This window comes from Amphiura filiformis, chromosome 10, assembly GCF_039555335.1.
Source record: "Amphiura filiformis chromosome 10, Afil_fr2py, whole genome shotgun sequence".
NCBI classification, from domain to species: Eukaryota; Metazoa; Echinodermata; class Ophiuroidea; order Amphilepidida; family Amphiuridae; genus Amphiura; species Amphiura filiformis.
This window is the reverse complement of record NC_092637.1, coordinates 24,936,434-24,952,370: the sequence shown is the minus strand read 5'-3', so window position 1 is coordinate 24,952,370 and position 15,937 is coordinate 24,936,434. Positions and strand designations below refer to the sequence as shown.

General features: G+C 37.7%; 1 protein-coding gene across 2 annotated transcripts; it reads right to left on the bottom strand.

Annotated features, from left to right (window-relative positions):
• Positions 1-127: 127 nt before the first annotated feature.
• LOC140162670 (uncharacterized) lies at positions 128-14,071 on the bottom strand. 2 transcript variants are annotated; one of them, XM_072185942.1, is made up of 5 exons: positions 13,892-14,068; positions 10,971-11,026; positions 3,524-3,637; positions 2,606-2,803; positions 128-1,627 (listed from the first exon to the last, which is right to left on the bottom strand). In XM_072185942.1, the coding sequence occupies exons 3-5, from the start codon at positions 3,603-3,605 to the stop codon at positions 1,197-1,199; spliced, it is 711 nt and encodes a 236-aa protein (XP_072042043.1). In that variant the 5' UTR covers positions 3,606-3,637; positions 10,971-11,026; positions 13,892-14,068; the 3' UTR covers positions 128-1,196. The 2 variants fall into 2 exon arrangements, with proteins under 2 accessions (XP_072042043.1, XP_072042042.1); XM_072185941.1 differs by lacking the exon at positions 10,971-11,026 and having other exon boundaries at positions 13,892-14,071.
• Positions 14,072-15,937: the final 1,866 nt, after the last annotated feature.

Genomic DNA, 15,937 nt, shown 5'->3' with positions numbered 1-15,937 from the left:
TTGGCATGGATTAATCTTGGATTAAAATAGACACTAATCAAAGGCCAATCCAAATTAAAATTAAAAATTAAATCCAATGGATTTTAATCTATTAGATTTAAAAAATGGTAATCTAATTCAGATTAGATTAAGGATTTTTAATCTAAGCTTGGATTTGTCCCTTATCGCAATCGAATAGATTAACTTTTTAATCTTAGGAATTTAGAGAGTGTTCAGAACCAGATTGACACGGGCGCAAATGAGAAAAAAAGTGCGAAGTGGTTTGCGATTATTCGGAATGCGTAATCTCTTTTTTAATTTATTGCATTATTGGGCCACTTATATAAGAAATGCGCTCAAAATGCGAATAATTATTAAAAGGCCAGCCTATAAGCGAGCGGTCTCCTTATACACAAACTTTTGGTGGCCAAATATAAAATAGGCCTACACGTTTTTAGAAATTAAAGCCGAAGGCATCTAGGCCTATGCTTTATATATCAAAGTTTTTAAAAATATAATCTTTTATCAATAATTATTATGATAGTACACAGATATAGGCCTACTGTCTTAATATAGATAATTATTTTATCGGGCACCAAAAATATTATTATAACAGTTGAAAGTGAGCATGATGAGACACATGATGACGTCGTGCGGGCTCGGGTCTGCAAACCCTTAATCGGGGGGGCTAATCCCCTTCAATCACACGTGCTCAGTATAAGGCCCCATCACATAACTAACACTTCTGTGCCCCATAACACATTACATTTCTGGAATCCATGCATGTTTGAGAGTGTTATATTGGAATAAAATTAATTTTTGCCCCCTATGCGATCCTATGGGGTCATTTGGGTTTTTTAGGGTCACGGTCTCAAAATATTGCTTGGCAGACAACAGCATACCCAAATTAACAAAAATAAGCTGGTTGCCAACATTTACGTAAACTTGCCGCTAGGAACACGATTTTTCCAAAGTAGAACCAGTCTAATACATGTAGTAAAAAACAAATTGCCACTCCCGAAAATAATCAGGTCAGCCCGCCGTCTATGAGTATGAACAGGGAGGGCCTAATTCAAAATGCGCAAAGCAATTTGCTCCATATGTGGGACTAGTTTGAACGGTCTTATTGACCACCGTTCTTCAAGAAATCGTATCAGGCCTGAGAAACCGCCTCTTCTTCAAGTGTATGATTTGTGTGCAAATACCGTTTGGAAGAATCAGAGCGTGTGCATACCACTCTGGATTCCACTATCCCCGTGATCACTGCTCTCCCCGCCAGTACTACTCGTACTTTTGCTGCTCCTCTTTCTTTTATGTCCTAGTTTGCTCAATTTTTTCTTAATCTTATGTCCAACCGATTTCCGCTTCTTGTGTCCATCCGCGTCATGCGCCACTTGTAAGCCTTCCTCTGATGGTGATGGTAGCGGGTCGTTTTCGCTGACACTCGCTCCTCGCGAATGCTTTGGAGTGGTTTGTGAAGAAGCTCCCGATGGCTCCTCAGATGTTGTGACCTCGATCTGCGGCATAGTTGTTTGTCCGGTGGTGGTATCTGTTGATGGTAGTTCCTGTTCTTTTTCTAACTTGATATCAGATCCATCTGTTGGTGTGGTGTCTTTGACGGCGGCTTCTTCACCTGCTTCACTTGCCTCTGTATGGGAATATATCAAACGATGGTCAACTAATTTTGGTATTTAGGTTAATAAAACTAAACGAGTAACTTTAATTATAGGATATAGACGCTCAATTCTAATTGCAATCAAATCTTAAGGTGGGTCGGAGGGGAGAATGACCTAGCGGTGTTTGCACTCATATATTGAGACAAATAAAGCCGACACACAAGAGGAATGGTATGTGCTCTAAGGAGATTCCCGAATGCATGATATAAGTGGTTTTGTTTTTCGCCCACTGAGCATGACTTTTCTCGGCAGGAGGAAAATGCCGACAACTTTCGTTTTGACTCAAGAATCACAAGACGTTTGGAAATATAAATGCAATTATTGGCTTCCTTGAGTCATTTACTGTATGATCAATGTAAATTATATCAAGAAGTACTCTGCAGTTTTTTAGTAACATGGTTATGAAAATATGGATCCCGCCATGGTTGCCACCCACTCGCTTTAACTTAAATTGGTATCTTCCGATTTCGGCATACATTTTTATGGGCGCGGGACGAACAGCGGCGTAGCTGGGATTTTTTCCAGGGGGGGGGGGGGGCAAGCCTGTATGGGGCGAGGGCCCAAATCCACCCAAATGTCCCTGCACTGGGGGGGCAAATAGACAATTTTGCCAGGCTTATTGATAATAATCGTATGGTATTGCATATCGTATGGATTCCCCATCTCTCTGCCCCTCCTCTCCCTCTCTCTCCCCTCTCTCTCCTCTCTTTTTCCTCTCTCTCCCTCCTTTTTCCTCTTTTTTCCTTGCCCTATGGGGGCGCGGGCCCAAATAGGCAATTTTGCCAGGGGGTATTTGCCCCCTACCCCCGGAAGCTACGCCACTGGGGACGAAACTACGAAACAGTTGGTATGGTTGACTTAGAAGTTACGCCGAATTATCTGCTCTCTTTAAATGTTTTTGTAGATTCCCCTCAAATGTGTAATCTATATACATATAACATAGGCTTTACCTGTTTGAAGGGCTGATTTCTCATTTTCTTCAGGAACTGGTGATGGTGATTCTAGGAGAGGAGTCGCCTCAGTAGCTGCTTCTGGTCCTTCAAGAACACCATCATCATCTTTAGGTGATGTACTGAGTTTTTCATTTTCTGTTGTTGCTTCTGCCAAGTTTTCATGGGTTTGCTTTTCTGTCACCGTTCCATAGCTGCCTGATGAAGTAAAGATAAAAATATTCAGCAATATTTAGGGTTTTCAGTCACGGGTCGGGTACCCATGCTCAATCCGAAAAAAGCGACACTAGTGCTAGTTTCGAGACTCCCACGTCCACTAGGGGTATCAAAAAAAAAAAAAAACAAAAAAACACTCTCTCTAGGGATATTATATTCCAAAAGTCTCTTATAGTCCCGCTAGGGATATCAAATTCACCTCTTTTAGTTTCCAAAGGGGTATCAAATGTTCTGGTTCCATGTCCATGTATTTTACTTTTTGGAATTTTTGAAAAATGTGATTTTTTGACTTCCTGAAGTCATTTCTGGTACAATAATTGTCATAATGTGCACTTGGTCTCAAGTTATACTAGGGAGGACTTTCACCGAAACTCCCGGCGAAAACTATTATTTTAGAGTCCTATATGTTTTTATATAGATATCTGGTCCCGATGGGGGCATATTTTTTACTTAAAACTAGTCCCGGTATTAGGGGTTATCTCCAGGAACCCCGAATCTAGGGTACCCGAAAAATCCGGCAGCAAGTGCATATCTCAAGGAATTGTTGTGAACTGGAGAACTGAATAAGACGGCACAAGGATATGGGAAGAGGTTCGATTTTTAGAAATCAGTAGGAAAACCGAAGTACCTGGGGGAAAGCATGCGATAACGGTCATGGATTCCGGGACTGTAGTTTCTGATTCATTAATTAAATAATACTACCTGTTTTGTCTTCATCTTTTATCGGTTTTCCCTCAGCATTTTCCTCATCATCATCTGGTGGTTTACAGCAGCAAATACCCATGACAGTGTATATTAACAACGTTGTATATATGCCTGAAATGATAAAGAACAGAGCTTACCGTAAAAACTCGATTTTTAGCATATGTGCTCACGAGCGCTTTTGAAACATGCAAACATGAAGAGCCCCATCCACAAAAGTGTAAAGGGTTTTGAGCATATCATCGATACGGTACACATTACACACGAACATACAGTGTATAGTGTGATATAAACCTACAAATTGAGGCCCTATGTCACATGGGGGAAAATGGTAAATCACACATATTTAGCAGCATTTCTCCTCATTTTTCACAATTTTGCAGAATTCAGCAGCCTGTTTTAACAGATTTTGTCGTTATTTTAGAAAATCTGGCTGTTTTTGTGTGATCTCCCATTTTCCCCCATGCGTCATGGGGCCTAAATTGTGTCTCAATCCCATTAGCTCAGTTGGTATAAAGGCGCCTGACTTTGGTACAATTTCATGTTTTCAAAAGCGCACGATAGTAAGCACATACTAGTATGCTAACTATCGAGTTTTTACGGTATATGTGGCGGCACCGCGATTATTTTTTTATTTGAAAGGGAGGGGGTATTTTAGGAGGGCAATAATTGTGAAAAAATGCCAATCGTTGCGTAATTGTTTCCGAGCTCTTTCATTTTAAACTGGGATAAAAAAAAATAATATTGTGATTTATATAAACGTGTGACTTATCAAATAATATTATGTATTCTGAAATCGTCGTTCATGGTAGGTACGCTCTTATATTATAATACAATAATTATTTATACTGAAGACATAAGTACAACAACAACAACATATGCAAAATAAATTAATATTTTGTCGATCATTTAACGGAAAATGACTTTTTTGCTCGATAATGCATGGCTCAGGTTTATTGTTAAGTAAACTGTTGTATAACATCGTTGTGTAACATTTTAACCGAATGTTACGAAACATGTTGGAATATCATGAATATAATCTGATACAATTTGATACTTAAACATGTCAAAACAGTTATACAAGGCTCAATTTTGACCACGTTGACCTTAAAAATCCATTAAGCCATTTGCTCGTTCAGAAAATCGTAAAAATCATCCAAATTCAGGGTTGGCCCCTTTCTATATAATTAGTATAGCATAATTATGTGCGAACATAGCCCGTTTGTAAGCCGAATCAAATTTTCATTTTAGAAATATACCTATTAAAAAAAGACAATATTTTAAGCAATTTATACACATTTTTTTTACACTTGGTATCACTGAATGTGGCCTTTAAGTAAATGACATATGCTTGTTTTTCAATTTCAACATCGTGTTTTCACATTATCAACTTTTACACAAATTGTTAAAGAATCTTATATTGTAGGAAGTTCAACAGACTCTGTAATGAAAGAAGCGCTTCTACCATGGTTGTCACTGTCTTAAGGGGGTACTACACACATTGCATTTTTTTTTTTTTTTTTTTGCATTTTGTGAAGAAATGAGAAACAAAATTGGACAAAGTGGTATGCAAAAAAAATGATGTACCAATGTTTGGCTTCTACCGTTAAAAGCATGTAAGCTGCATTGATACCGATACCACCAATAGAACGAGAAGATTTGCCCCTTCATTTTGCATACCACTTTGTCCAATTTTTTCTCATTTCTTCACAAAAAGAAAAAAAATGCAAAAAAAAATGCAATGGGTGTAGTACTCCCTTAAGAATCTAATAATATTTATTACACCAGGGAGATGGCGATATTTGCTCAAAAGTGTTCGTTCCCCATTTTCTTCACATTTCTTCATATAAAAGTCTTCTGTTATACCCTTCAAAATAGATTTTTTTAAATTAAGTACGAAAAACTACTTTCAAAATTAATTAAATTAAAACTATGCACTTTTAGAGCTCACAGCTTTTACTGCTTCTTTACCAAAAGCGCTTTTAAAGCGAGTGGGGATGACAGGAGGCAGGAGCCACATTTTTCCAGTTTAAAAACTGCAGTATATTTCGTAATATTAATACATTAAACTTATAGCAAATGAGACACGGAAGCCATAATCGTATTTAGGGGTGGTGCAATAATTATGTGTACCCCGGGGTGGTGAATTATAGGGGGAGCAAAGATTTTTTGGCAGGACAAAAAGGAGGGGGCAAGCATTTTTGGCAGGTCGAATGGGGCGGGGTTCAAGCGATTTTTGGCAGGTCGAAAGGGGGCGGCAAGCGAATTTGGCACAGATATTTTGGGCACCGTTTCTATATTACGCCCTAAAAATATGTAAGAAAACATTTGGAACACGTTCAAATATGCGACATTTCCTGCTCGCTGCGCTCGCATTATAATGATAAGACAATTTAAAGTTTGAAATTCGGGTTTCCCAAAATCTTAGTGTGTAAATGGGGGGGGGGGCACCTCAAGGGGGGGGGGGTAAAGGTTTTTTGGCACGTCAAAAAGGGGGGGGGCGTAAAGCTTTTTTGTTAGGCCTATGGTCAAAAGGGGGGAGGGAGGCAAGCGATTTTTGGCAGACCCCTTACACTTCCATTTGCCTTGTGGTTCTTGAGTTAAGGCCAAAAATGAATCGAAACAAAAGATTTGGGCGTTTTGCCCCCCGAGAAAAATTTTGCACATAAGTGGAAATGACAAGTTAGCCTTGAGATCTCATTTATAGAACCTATACCATTCCTCTTGTGAGTTATAGCTTCAGTTTGTCTCAATCTACCGTAAAACCTCGTCTACCAGCATATAGAGTGCTTTTGATGAAAGCTAAATTCATCCAGCGCCATCCATCGACAAAATTAAAACATTATGGAGTTTGAGCAAATAAATTACCGATACAAGCATACAAACAAGTATATTGTAAGACCAATCTATTGTATTGGCATATTTACAGCTGTTTCGTGTTAATTTAACTTTCATCAAAACACTCTATAGGCCTATGCTTGTAGACGATGTTTTACGGTAGTGCATCACCGCTAGGTCATGCTGCCCTCCGATCCACCTTAAGATTTTGGACCCAAAGCAATGATGGCAAGACGGTAAGACCTAATTCGTACTTTTCGATGCAACACTTACCTGGGGGGGGTGTTTTTCTTCCCCCCCAGTTTCCCTCCCCCAGTTTTGAGGCAAACCCCACCCAAATTACGTAAATTTCCGCTTTTTGCTGATATAGACCTATATGTATTATAGTATGCGGGACATTTTCACCTGAGACGAGTATGCCTACACCAGGTTTTCACACTGAATAATTAGATCCTAAATAAACACAGAATCAGGATCATGTGATTGGATTAATTGCTTACGTCTGCTTTCCTGTATAATCATAGTAAGGAACTCGTGATGTTGTTGTTTACATGTTGCAGCCACATGTAGGCCTACACCCAGTAAACACAAAACGTTTTTAAAACATTTTGAACGGATTATATTTTGGTTTTGGTAAAATAGTTAAAACTCGGGGGGCACTCCCACATATTGGTACGCGTCATGTGCCTCAGTGTCAATAGACCCCCATTTTTGAGGTAAATCTGCCACCCGATGACCCACTTTTTAATTAGCTTACACCCAATGACCCCCTTTTTTTGTTAGAAATTGACACCAAAAGAGGCAACTTTTTGAGCGCTTCGCGCGCGCAAATTGTCTACAATTTTTGCAAATTTTTGTCTCTGTTTTTTGCCAGAAAGTTATTTTTCACGGTCAATGACACCCAATTCTAAGCATTTCCACACATAATGACCCCCATTTTCTTGGAGCCGCCACTGAATGACATTTTTTGACAAAAATCTCCACCGATAGACCCCTATCGTACTCCGGTAGGCACAGGTACGTCACTTTCATATTGCCCCCTGGGGCATTCGTGATCCACAGCCGCATCCCTCCCCATTTTTACAAGAAAAAGTTGTGATTTTATATACACTGGAAACCTCTGGCCACATAATGTTTATGTACAAAAAATTTCTTGCAGATTTATTAGTTTAGCAAAAAATATCGCCAAATTGGAATTACGTTATGGCCAATTATGAGGTTAATTTGAGCTAATTTGGTCAGAAACCCACTTACAGGCGTCAACATGGGGGGGGGGGTGATTTTATGGACCATCCACCCTGTCAAAATATTGGGGGATTTATCCCTCCCTCTGATCTACGCCTATTTGGGGGGCGGGGGAACTTCAATATGAAATGGATATAGGCGTAGCTTACGGCAAAAGGTCAAACAAATATTGGGTCATTTGGTGAGAGACGAAAGACCCGGTGAGAGATGGACCGCTTGGACCTAAATTAGTACAAACGTCCTGAAGTGACTCCGTTGGAATGTCCTTAGGTGTGCAGGATCATCCAGGCAATCCTGAAATGCGGCAATTTTGTGAAGATTGCATGGCAAACCCGACAGTATTGTCTACATAGCGTAGCCAATGGGGTGGGGGCCCGCGCTCGCTTATACCATCATAAGAGTTAAATTATTATTATTTCTACGAGTAAACCTACGCTTTTATAGCTTGGTTATCACAATTAATATATGGTGAATTGAAAATAACCGGAAAATATAACTGTTTTAGTTTAGGAAACATTCATGACTGTATGATGTAAAATATAGCTTGTAATACGGATGTAATATAATTAGTTGTTAATTTTTACTATTTAATCAGCAATCTCATTCCTACCGTGATGTATCATGCCATTTTAAAACGCTTTAGCGCTTTAATTAAGGGTACACTGTAAAAAAAATCTTGTAAATTTTACATTAAAAGTGTGTGCAGCCAATCTGCCAACAAAAGCCTGTAAAATTTACAGTATCCTGTAAAAATGAACACACTCAAAATGCTGTAAAATAGGTGGCGAGTTATTTTAGAGCTTGAGAATGTGTTTAGGATAAAAAATGCTGACTGACTTCAAAAGTCCACCCTTCCCATAGAACAGTTTTTTTACATCGCCTAACTGTAAAATTTACAGTTTCCTGTCAAGAAAATACAGTTGAAACCTGTAAAATTCATCTTTTTACAGGATACTGTAAATTTTACAGGTTTTGGTTGGCAGATTGGCTGCACACACTTTTACTGTAAAATTTAGTCACGCGATATTTAGTACTTAATCGTATAAGTGACCATTCTTACAGTGTAGTGATGATATTGATATTGCTTAAACGTTGAATTAGCCTATAACTCCAATTTTAATTTCAGCTTTGATAGGCCTAGATAATTTAAACTAGAAAATACAGTATTTGCCTGTTTTTATCAATTACAGCCAAATACTGTAAATAATTAGCCTTTTTTACAGTATTTTACTGTAAATTTCACTGTTATTTTTTACAGTGTAGACTATATTATAGGTCCCGGTTATAGGTATTGTTGGTCGACAGCAAAAAAAAATCAATTTTCATTATCTAAATCAATATAGGCCTATTATTGAAAAATAACACTTTATATTTTGCTCATAAAGTTCATTGTACAAAACTTGCTTGGATGTACGACTACATTTTACAAAAGTGTTGTTGTTTCAGCTTTCTTTACAGCATAACTCAAGAACCACAGGACCTACAAGAGTATGTCTGTGATATTTGAATTCTTCTACACACTCGCTATGAAATGACCAAAACTCACTACCATTCGCAAGATGCTGTGAACTACCAAATCGCAACAGTTTAAATAAGCTTTCACCAATGTTCACGGATACAACCTGCTATATTACATGACTTACATGTATGTGCATCAGACTCCGCCGCTGAAACAAGTTTCTTGCTATTAACAGCTTGTTTTATATGTTAAACATATTTTAATATAAACACAGATTTTATAACATTTCATTACACGGTGTTTCACGCAATCGCGATCTTCAGGTGAATAAATGAAAAACACGATGATTTTTTCATTTATTCACCTGAAGATCGCCTTTGCGTGAAACACCGTGTAGTGAAATGTTATAAAATCTGTGTTTATATTTTAAACTAGCTCTACCATTTATTGGTATCGAGCACTGTATAGCTGTCTGTGATACTTAATCTACTTCTTAATATATATTAACATATTTTTTGATATATGTACGCTTAAAAGCTTACATGTATTAAGATAAGGATAATGAACTGAGTGCAATGCATTCGTCAAGATAATCGCACGCGCCGTGGAGTTATTGCATTTAGCTTGAGAGCCGATAGGCTCGAAAGCTAAATGCAATAACTCCATGGCAAGTGCAATTATCTTGACGAATGCATTTGCACGAGTACATTATCCGTCATACACTTTGAGTGTAGGCCTATTAAAACAATAGGCAATATTAATTGCTGCATTCATTATATTAGTTTTAATATTAGGGAAAATATCTTACATTTTAAAAACACCGTCAGGACATTGACCAGCTACGTAGCATTTAACTGGTAAAGAAAATCAATCCCTGTATTAAATCAATGGTATCGATTGCGCCATACGTCATACTTAGGTAACTTATTCACGCATGGTTTAATTGACTTGACTTTATGTTGTGATCATTTAATATTGTGGTTTCGAACACAGAGAGCACTGAACCAGTTGGAAACGATCGATTTAGATGTCAGACTAGTACTACGGTGAATATCAACTGGACTTTATAGCTCTATAATTTGAACTACTTATATTAAAACACACGACATTGGGATTTAACAATTTGTTCAGTATTATCATAGGCCTTCAAACACATGTGTTTGAAGGCCTATGGTATTATAAAGCATGATCATGATATTATGCGCTAGTGTGTGTTTCCTGGCCCGGCTATGTTATTTTAGATATAGGCCTACATGTATTTCATTTGTAAAATGCTGAATATTTTGCAATGGTGTCATCTTGTATAATTATGATCCACCTGTTTTTGGCCCTTTTAATTAATAGAAGCTCGATTATTCTCATTTGATGTTTGATTTATTTGAGGTCATTAATCATAATGTATGACAATGATATTTGCAAGGGTGCAACTCTACTAGTCTTATTACAAGACTGCCCTATCCCAACCCTAAACCCTAATCCTAAACTCCGTAAACGAGGACTGGACTCAAGTCTAGCGAGTTGCACCTTATTCGGTAATTGTACACTATTATAGAACACCGTTTGTAACTATACCATTTTAACACCACAGAATGTATATTTGTACTTTTTTGTTGGTATATATATCGAACAGACAATTATATAGTTATGTGATCTCTGTGTCTAAAGCGCCACCTAACTCTACTTTATGGTTATGTGAAAGTAGTATTTCTAGTATTTGAGCGTGCACGTATTATCTAGAATCTATTGTTTAGCGTGCAGGTTTTAGATAATGCATTGTTTAGCGTGCAGGTTTATATAATTTGGGCTGTGAAGGGTAGTTCGCGAAAATAATGCACGGGAGAAGAATACATAACGATGAATAGAAACGGGCACTAGAAGTGTATGTACAGATAAACAGTAACCTACCTTAAAAGATTTTGTGTCCTATACGAATAGATCTAATGAAGTCAATTGGAGATTCACTGAAACGATAATGAAAACAATTGACTTACACCATTGTATCTGCAAGCGACTTACGCCTTGTATACAACGCACTGTGTCAGCGCCCGGTGTGATGTGACCCCAAACTCACCCTATATACTTCCTCGTGACTTGAAGTTTATATTATACCACATGTATAATGTCAAGTTCACCAAATCAACAAATAATTACTATCAGTCCCAAGAAATAATTCTTCCTGTCAAGATTTCATTGACTATATTATAGGTAATAGCTTTATTCCTTAAGTTGTATTACCCCAAATCTTCAACGAAGTCTTGATACTAAAAAGCTAAGTCCCAGTTAAAAAGTTCGATCGCGATGGCGTTCTCCCGGGGGGGCACTCAACACAAATGACCATACGGGCATGTTTCCCCGGAAAGACCCCCTTTTTGGATTTCAAAACTCCGAAAGACCCTTGATTTTGATCATTTCAGCTCTAAAAGACCCAAAAATTTCTCATTCCTCATATTTCTGTTTTTTTCAGGCGATTTTCAACCAAAAAACCAAGAAAGACCCTTGATTTTGACTGTTCGCAGCTCCCCTTTTACCGGTACGCCGTCAGCTTCCAAAGACCCACCACCTCAAAATTCCGGGGGAACCGTACCCACCAATAATATTTGATGTTCTATTTGACGTTCTATAAAAGTGAAAGTCCTTTTGGAGCCGGATGGGGGGAGGATCCAAAAGTCAGACAACGTTTGTATAAACAAAAAGTTAAAATATCGGCGAATCTGTTGGGATTGGAATTTTGTGTAAAAGACTCAGGGGCTGTGTAATAATTATGTGTACCCTCGGGGTGGTGAATTCACAAAATAGTCTGCCAAATATCTCTTGCCCCAACCCCTTTGGCGGTGCCAAAATATCTTGACCCTTTTGATGTGCCAAAAAATTGCGTAGGCCTATATTATAGAGGTAACATAATGTAGTAATACATCAACGTATAAAAGTCATAATAATTACGGAAACATTCCAGACCTCGACAAGCTCCCGGGGACAAGCTATTGCACAGTATAGCAGTTCATGGTTTGTAGGCCTAAGTAGAAATTTGTAAGTGGAAATGTTTAAAAAGATAAAATTCAAAATAAAAATCGTTAATTTACTTCATTCACACTGCAAACAGCATAATGTTTTTGCAATTTTATCATATTAAATGTTTTTGTATAAATATATATGCCATATACGGTACCACTCATGAACTCAAAGCAAATTTTGTTGATGTTCACATATTATGTGATGCGATCAAGCAAAATCAGTCGGAACTCGGAAATATTGAGTTTGAGATATAGCAAAACAAAGGAAATATTTCCTTTTATTTACTCTTGTTTTGGCCACTCTTTAATTTCTCATATCTCAACTGGTTGTTCAATTCAATGGGTTTTCTGCAAACTACAGCTTTGTAAATGCTTTTTACTATACTATAACAAACTGAAAATTTAATATTTCCGAGTTCCGACTGATTTTACTTGATCGCATCACATATGGCTGTGTTTAAAACACATATATTGAAATTCGCTGAAATCGATCGATGGTAAATTCAAATGAAGTATTCCTCAAGGACCTATTATAGGTCCCGCCTATTAATTGAATATATAGATTGTGATGTGCCCTGAGTAATTTAATTTGATGATTTATCTTTGTTTACAAAGTTACATGAGTGATGACATTTTAGGGGAATTCCCCTCTCAAATTGAGCAAAACAAGTTGAATCATATCTAATTTGGAATATTTGAAAACCCCCTGAAAATGATGTAATGGGATTTCCCCTCAGGAAGTGATGTAATGGGATTTCCCCTCAGGAAGTGATGTCATGTGAAAGGTTTATGTTATAATTAAGACTTTGGAATTTCCCAGATTGAGCATAATGTGAAGGTAGTAAATGGCCCATAATAGAATGGGGTTTTTCCCATGCTTGATATATAAGAAATGTAAACACAATTATTGTCACAGTTGATAGTGTTGATCTGGGCTATGCTTACAGTCCAATTCCTTGAAAGAAAGGAAATTACAAACCAGAAATATTTTGTGTAGTCAAAGTACTACTAGTACTATTTACCAGGGTTGTCGGAGAAGATCTAGAATACGTCAAAGAACGTTATTCTTCCAAGAAAGGAAATATATTCTTCTGTCGACTTGCTGAAGTCTGGTATTTTGATTCAACGCAACTGTCAAAATAAGTGGGGACAACTGCATCGCAGTCCTGCTTCCTGAAGATATTGTGTGAAAGGTGGAAATAGCACCAAGTTTGGAGAAAGCAGCGCAAGGAGTTAAATTTGGAGAACTGCGCAAGGAGTTTAGCATAGGAGGACGGCGCAAGGAGTTTAGCATAGGAGGACGGCGCAAGGAGTTTAGTATAGGAGAATTGCGCAAGGAGTTGTAAACGTGTTTGGAGAACACCATTTTCGTGTAAGGTTTTTATACGCAAGGAGTTATCAATGCAAGTGTACAAAGGACTTCGCTGATTGTCGCAGGACAAGTGAATAGGGATATATTACATCAGTCGTCCAGAACATTACAAGAACTTTATGATCACCAAGAAGAAGAATGCTGGCTAAGTACAAAATAGATAAAGAGTGATTATATTTGATTAATGTATTATGTGCATTTGTAGTCATTATATTGTACCAAACGAAACTTGCTTTCAATTAAAGACTTAGATTTTGTTAGCTTAACCAAACAGTGTATTTGTGTTGTGCATTCGTGTGAGTTCGGGTAAAAGGTGATTTTGGCCTTGAGTCAAGTGCGACTCGTAACAAAATGAAAGTAGTCTTTCACAAGCAGTCGCGTTAATATGTTCATATTTAAATTGGAACATTACAAAGAACATAACAAAGAATATTTATGCTTACTTTGTGTAATTGAACGACTGGTAATATACGCCAACGGTGACAAAACTGTCAGTATTCCCTGTTGTTGAATTCGTGTACTTGTAAACCACCCCGGTAAACCACACATCAATAATTGCAATAAAAAGTGCGCGTGAGCTGTAAAACAAATTTTCATTTAGGCCTACTTCAACTGAATGCGCAATGATGACAAATGTTTGTGTAAGTTAAGGTAACACATGACTGACCTTCGATCACCGTCCTTGAAGTTTAACGTCGAAATTGAACCACAAACGGAAGTAATATCCAGTAGAGTGTTCCGGATATGAGGTATAAAGTAGAAAAGAGTTCTTGTCTTTATTTTTTAAAGGTGCACTCCTAGGGAAAAGAGTTCTTGTCCTTTTTTATTGATTTTCACCCGGTTAAGTTGGGTGGAAAAGAAAGAAAATAATTAAATATCCAAAGCTAACGCTAAAAAGGGCTCCTCCGCCCCGGTCCTCAACCGGTGCACTCTTCGGGAAAAGAGTTCTTGTCCTGGATTCTTTAAAGGTGTACTCTTAGAGAAAAGAGTTCTTGTGCTAATTCTTTAAAGCTGCACTCTTTGGGAAAAAGTTCTTGTCCTTATTCTTTCAAGGTGCCCTCTTTGGGAAAAGAGTTCTTGTGCTTTTCTTTGAAGGTGCACTCTTATAGGGAAAGAGTTCTTGTCCTGGATTCTTTCAAGGTGCACGCTTAGGAATGTAGTTTTTCTGCTTATTCTTTAAAGGTGCACTCTTAATAGGGAAAAGTGTTCTTGTCGAACTTTGGTTTGTGTGGGGATGTAAGGGTAGGACTCTGCAAAACTACAAAGACTTCAAAACCAAATTTGACGAAAAACAGACTCGAAATTATACCCATTTTTGGATGAAATGTTTGCACTTTTTCAAGAAACTTTTGAAAACACACCCTTTCTTAAACTAGATATTTATGAAATTGAGGGCCATCAGTAGCAATCAATCAACCAAAATGGCTGAAAATGCAACTCGAGCCTTAACTAAATGGCTGAAAACGCACCCGAATATCCACGTACCCTTATTTCCACTTCGTTCCAATTCCTTTTATTTCCTTTTTTTTTTATCTTCCCTTCCATTCTCATCTTGGTTCTCTTCGTCCTCGTCCTCTGCATGGCAACGCTACTGGTATGAGCAGAGGTGCCTCCAGGACAAGAACGAATGATGAAGTCCGCCCTCTATAAAAGGCCTTACAGTATTTGGATGTTAAACAAATTGCTTGAATTCCTCTGCATTTTATTTTCCTTTTCCGTTGAACAGTATTCTCAATATTTTGATCTTTGTCTTTATTGTATATTTTATGTATTCTATAGTGAATTAAACCAAGAGTATTCATTATTCCCCCAGCTTTTCAGTACTTTCATTAGGAATGCTATTTATTCCAGCTCGCCCCTGGATGAAGCTTGTTGGACGAAATAAGTGAATATAAAATTTAGGCATGAGTCATGCCCATGAACATGCCAAGATCTTGCCATGAACATGCCAAGAACATGCCCTATTTTCGCTAGCAACGGGCATGAATTTTCGTGAATTTGAGAATATTTGATGGGTTGTTCATGCTCACACATGAATATGCATGCTAATTTTTGTCATGCGTTTAGTTTAGAGCCTTGACATGTTCATGAGTAACTCATGGGCATGAATCGCGGTCAATGTCAAATTCTCTCTACTTCCATGCCCATAAATTCCTTATTCGTGGGTAACTTATGGCAAGAATCATGGTCAATGTCAAATTTTCTCTACTTCCATGCCCATTAATTCTTTATTCAAGGGCGTCAATTACAATTTTAATGGGTTCAAAAATAACCACCCATGAATCCTTGATAGAGGATTTTCATGCCATATACAAAACAAAAAAATCAGAACGTCTTGCCATGTTCATGGCATGATTTGCAGAGCAACCAGCAGCGAATTTTGGGAATACCCTTGAATTTTTTTTGCCTGGACACTGAGATTGATCAATTATAATAGAAAGTTTGTGAAAAGCGGTTCGAAAGCAAAACCCCACCGTCTTGTGCAGAGT

What these genes read in the sequence shown, in the direction of transcription:
- LOC140162670 (XM_072185941.1), bottom strand. Translation starts at nt 14,045, where the DNA reads ATGAAAATTTGTTTTACAGCTCACGCGCACTTTTTATTGCAATTATTG. An exon ending in AAAAGATGAAGACAAAACAG is followed by an intron (nt 2,804 to 3,523) that starts GTAGTATTATTT and finishes TTACTTCATCAG; the next exon opens with GCAGCTATGGAACGGTGACA. An exon ending in GAAATCAGCCCTTCAAACAG is followed by an intron (nt 1,628 to 2,605) that starts GTAAAGCCTATG and finishes ATTCCCATACAG; the next exon opens with AGGCAAGTGAAGCAGGTGAA.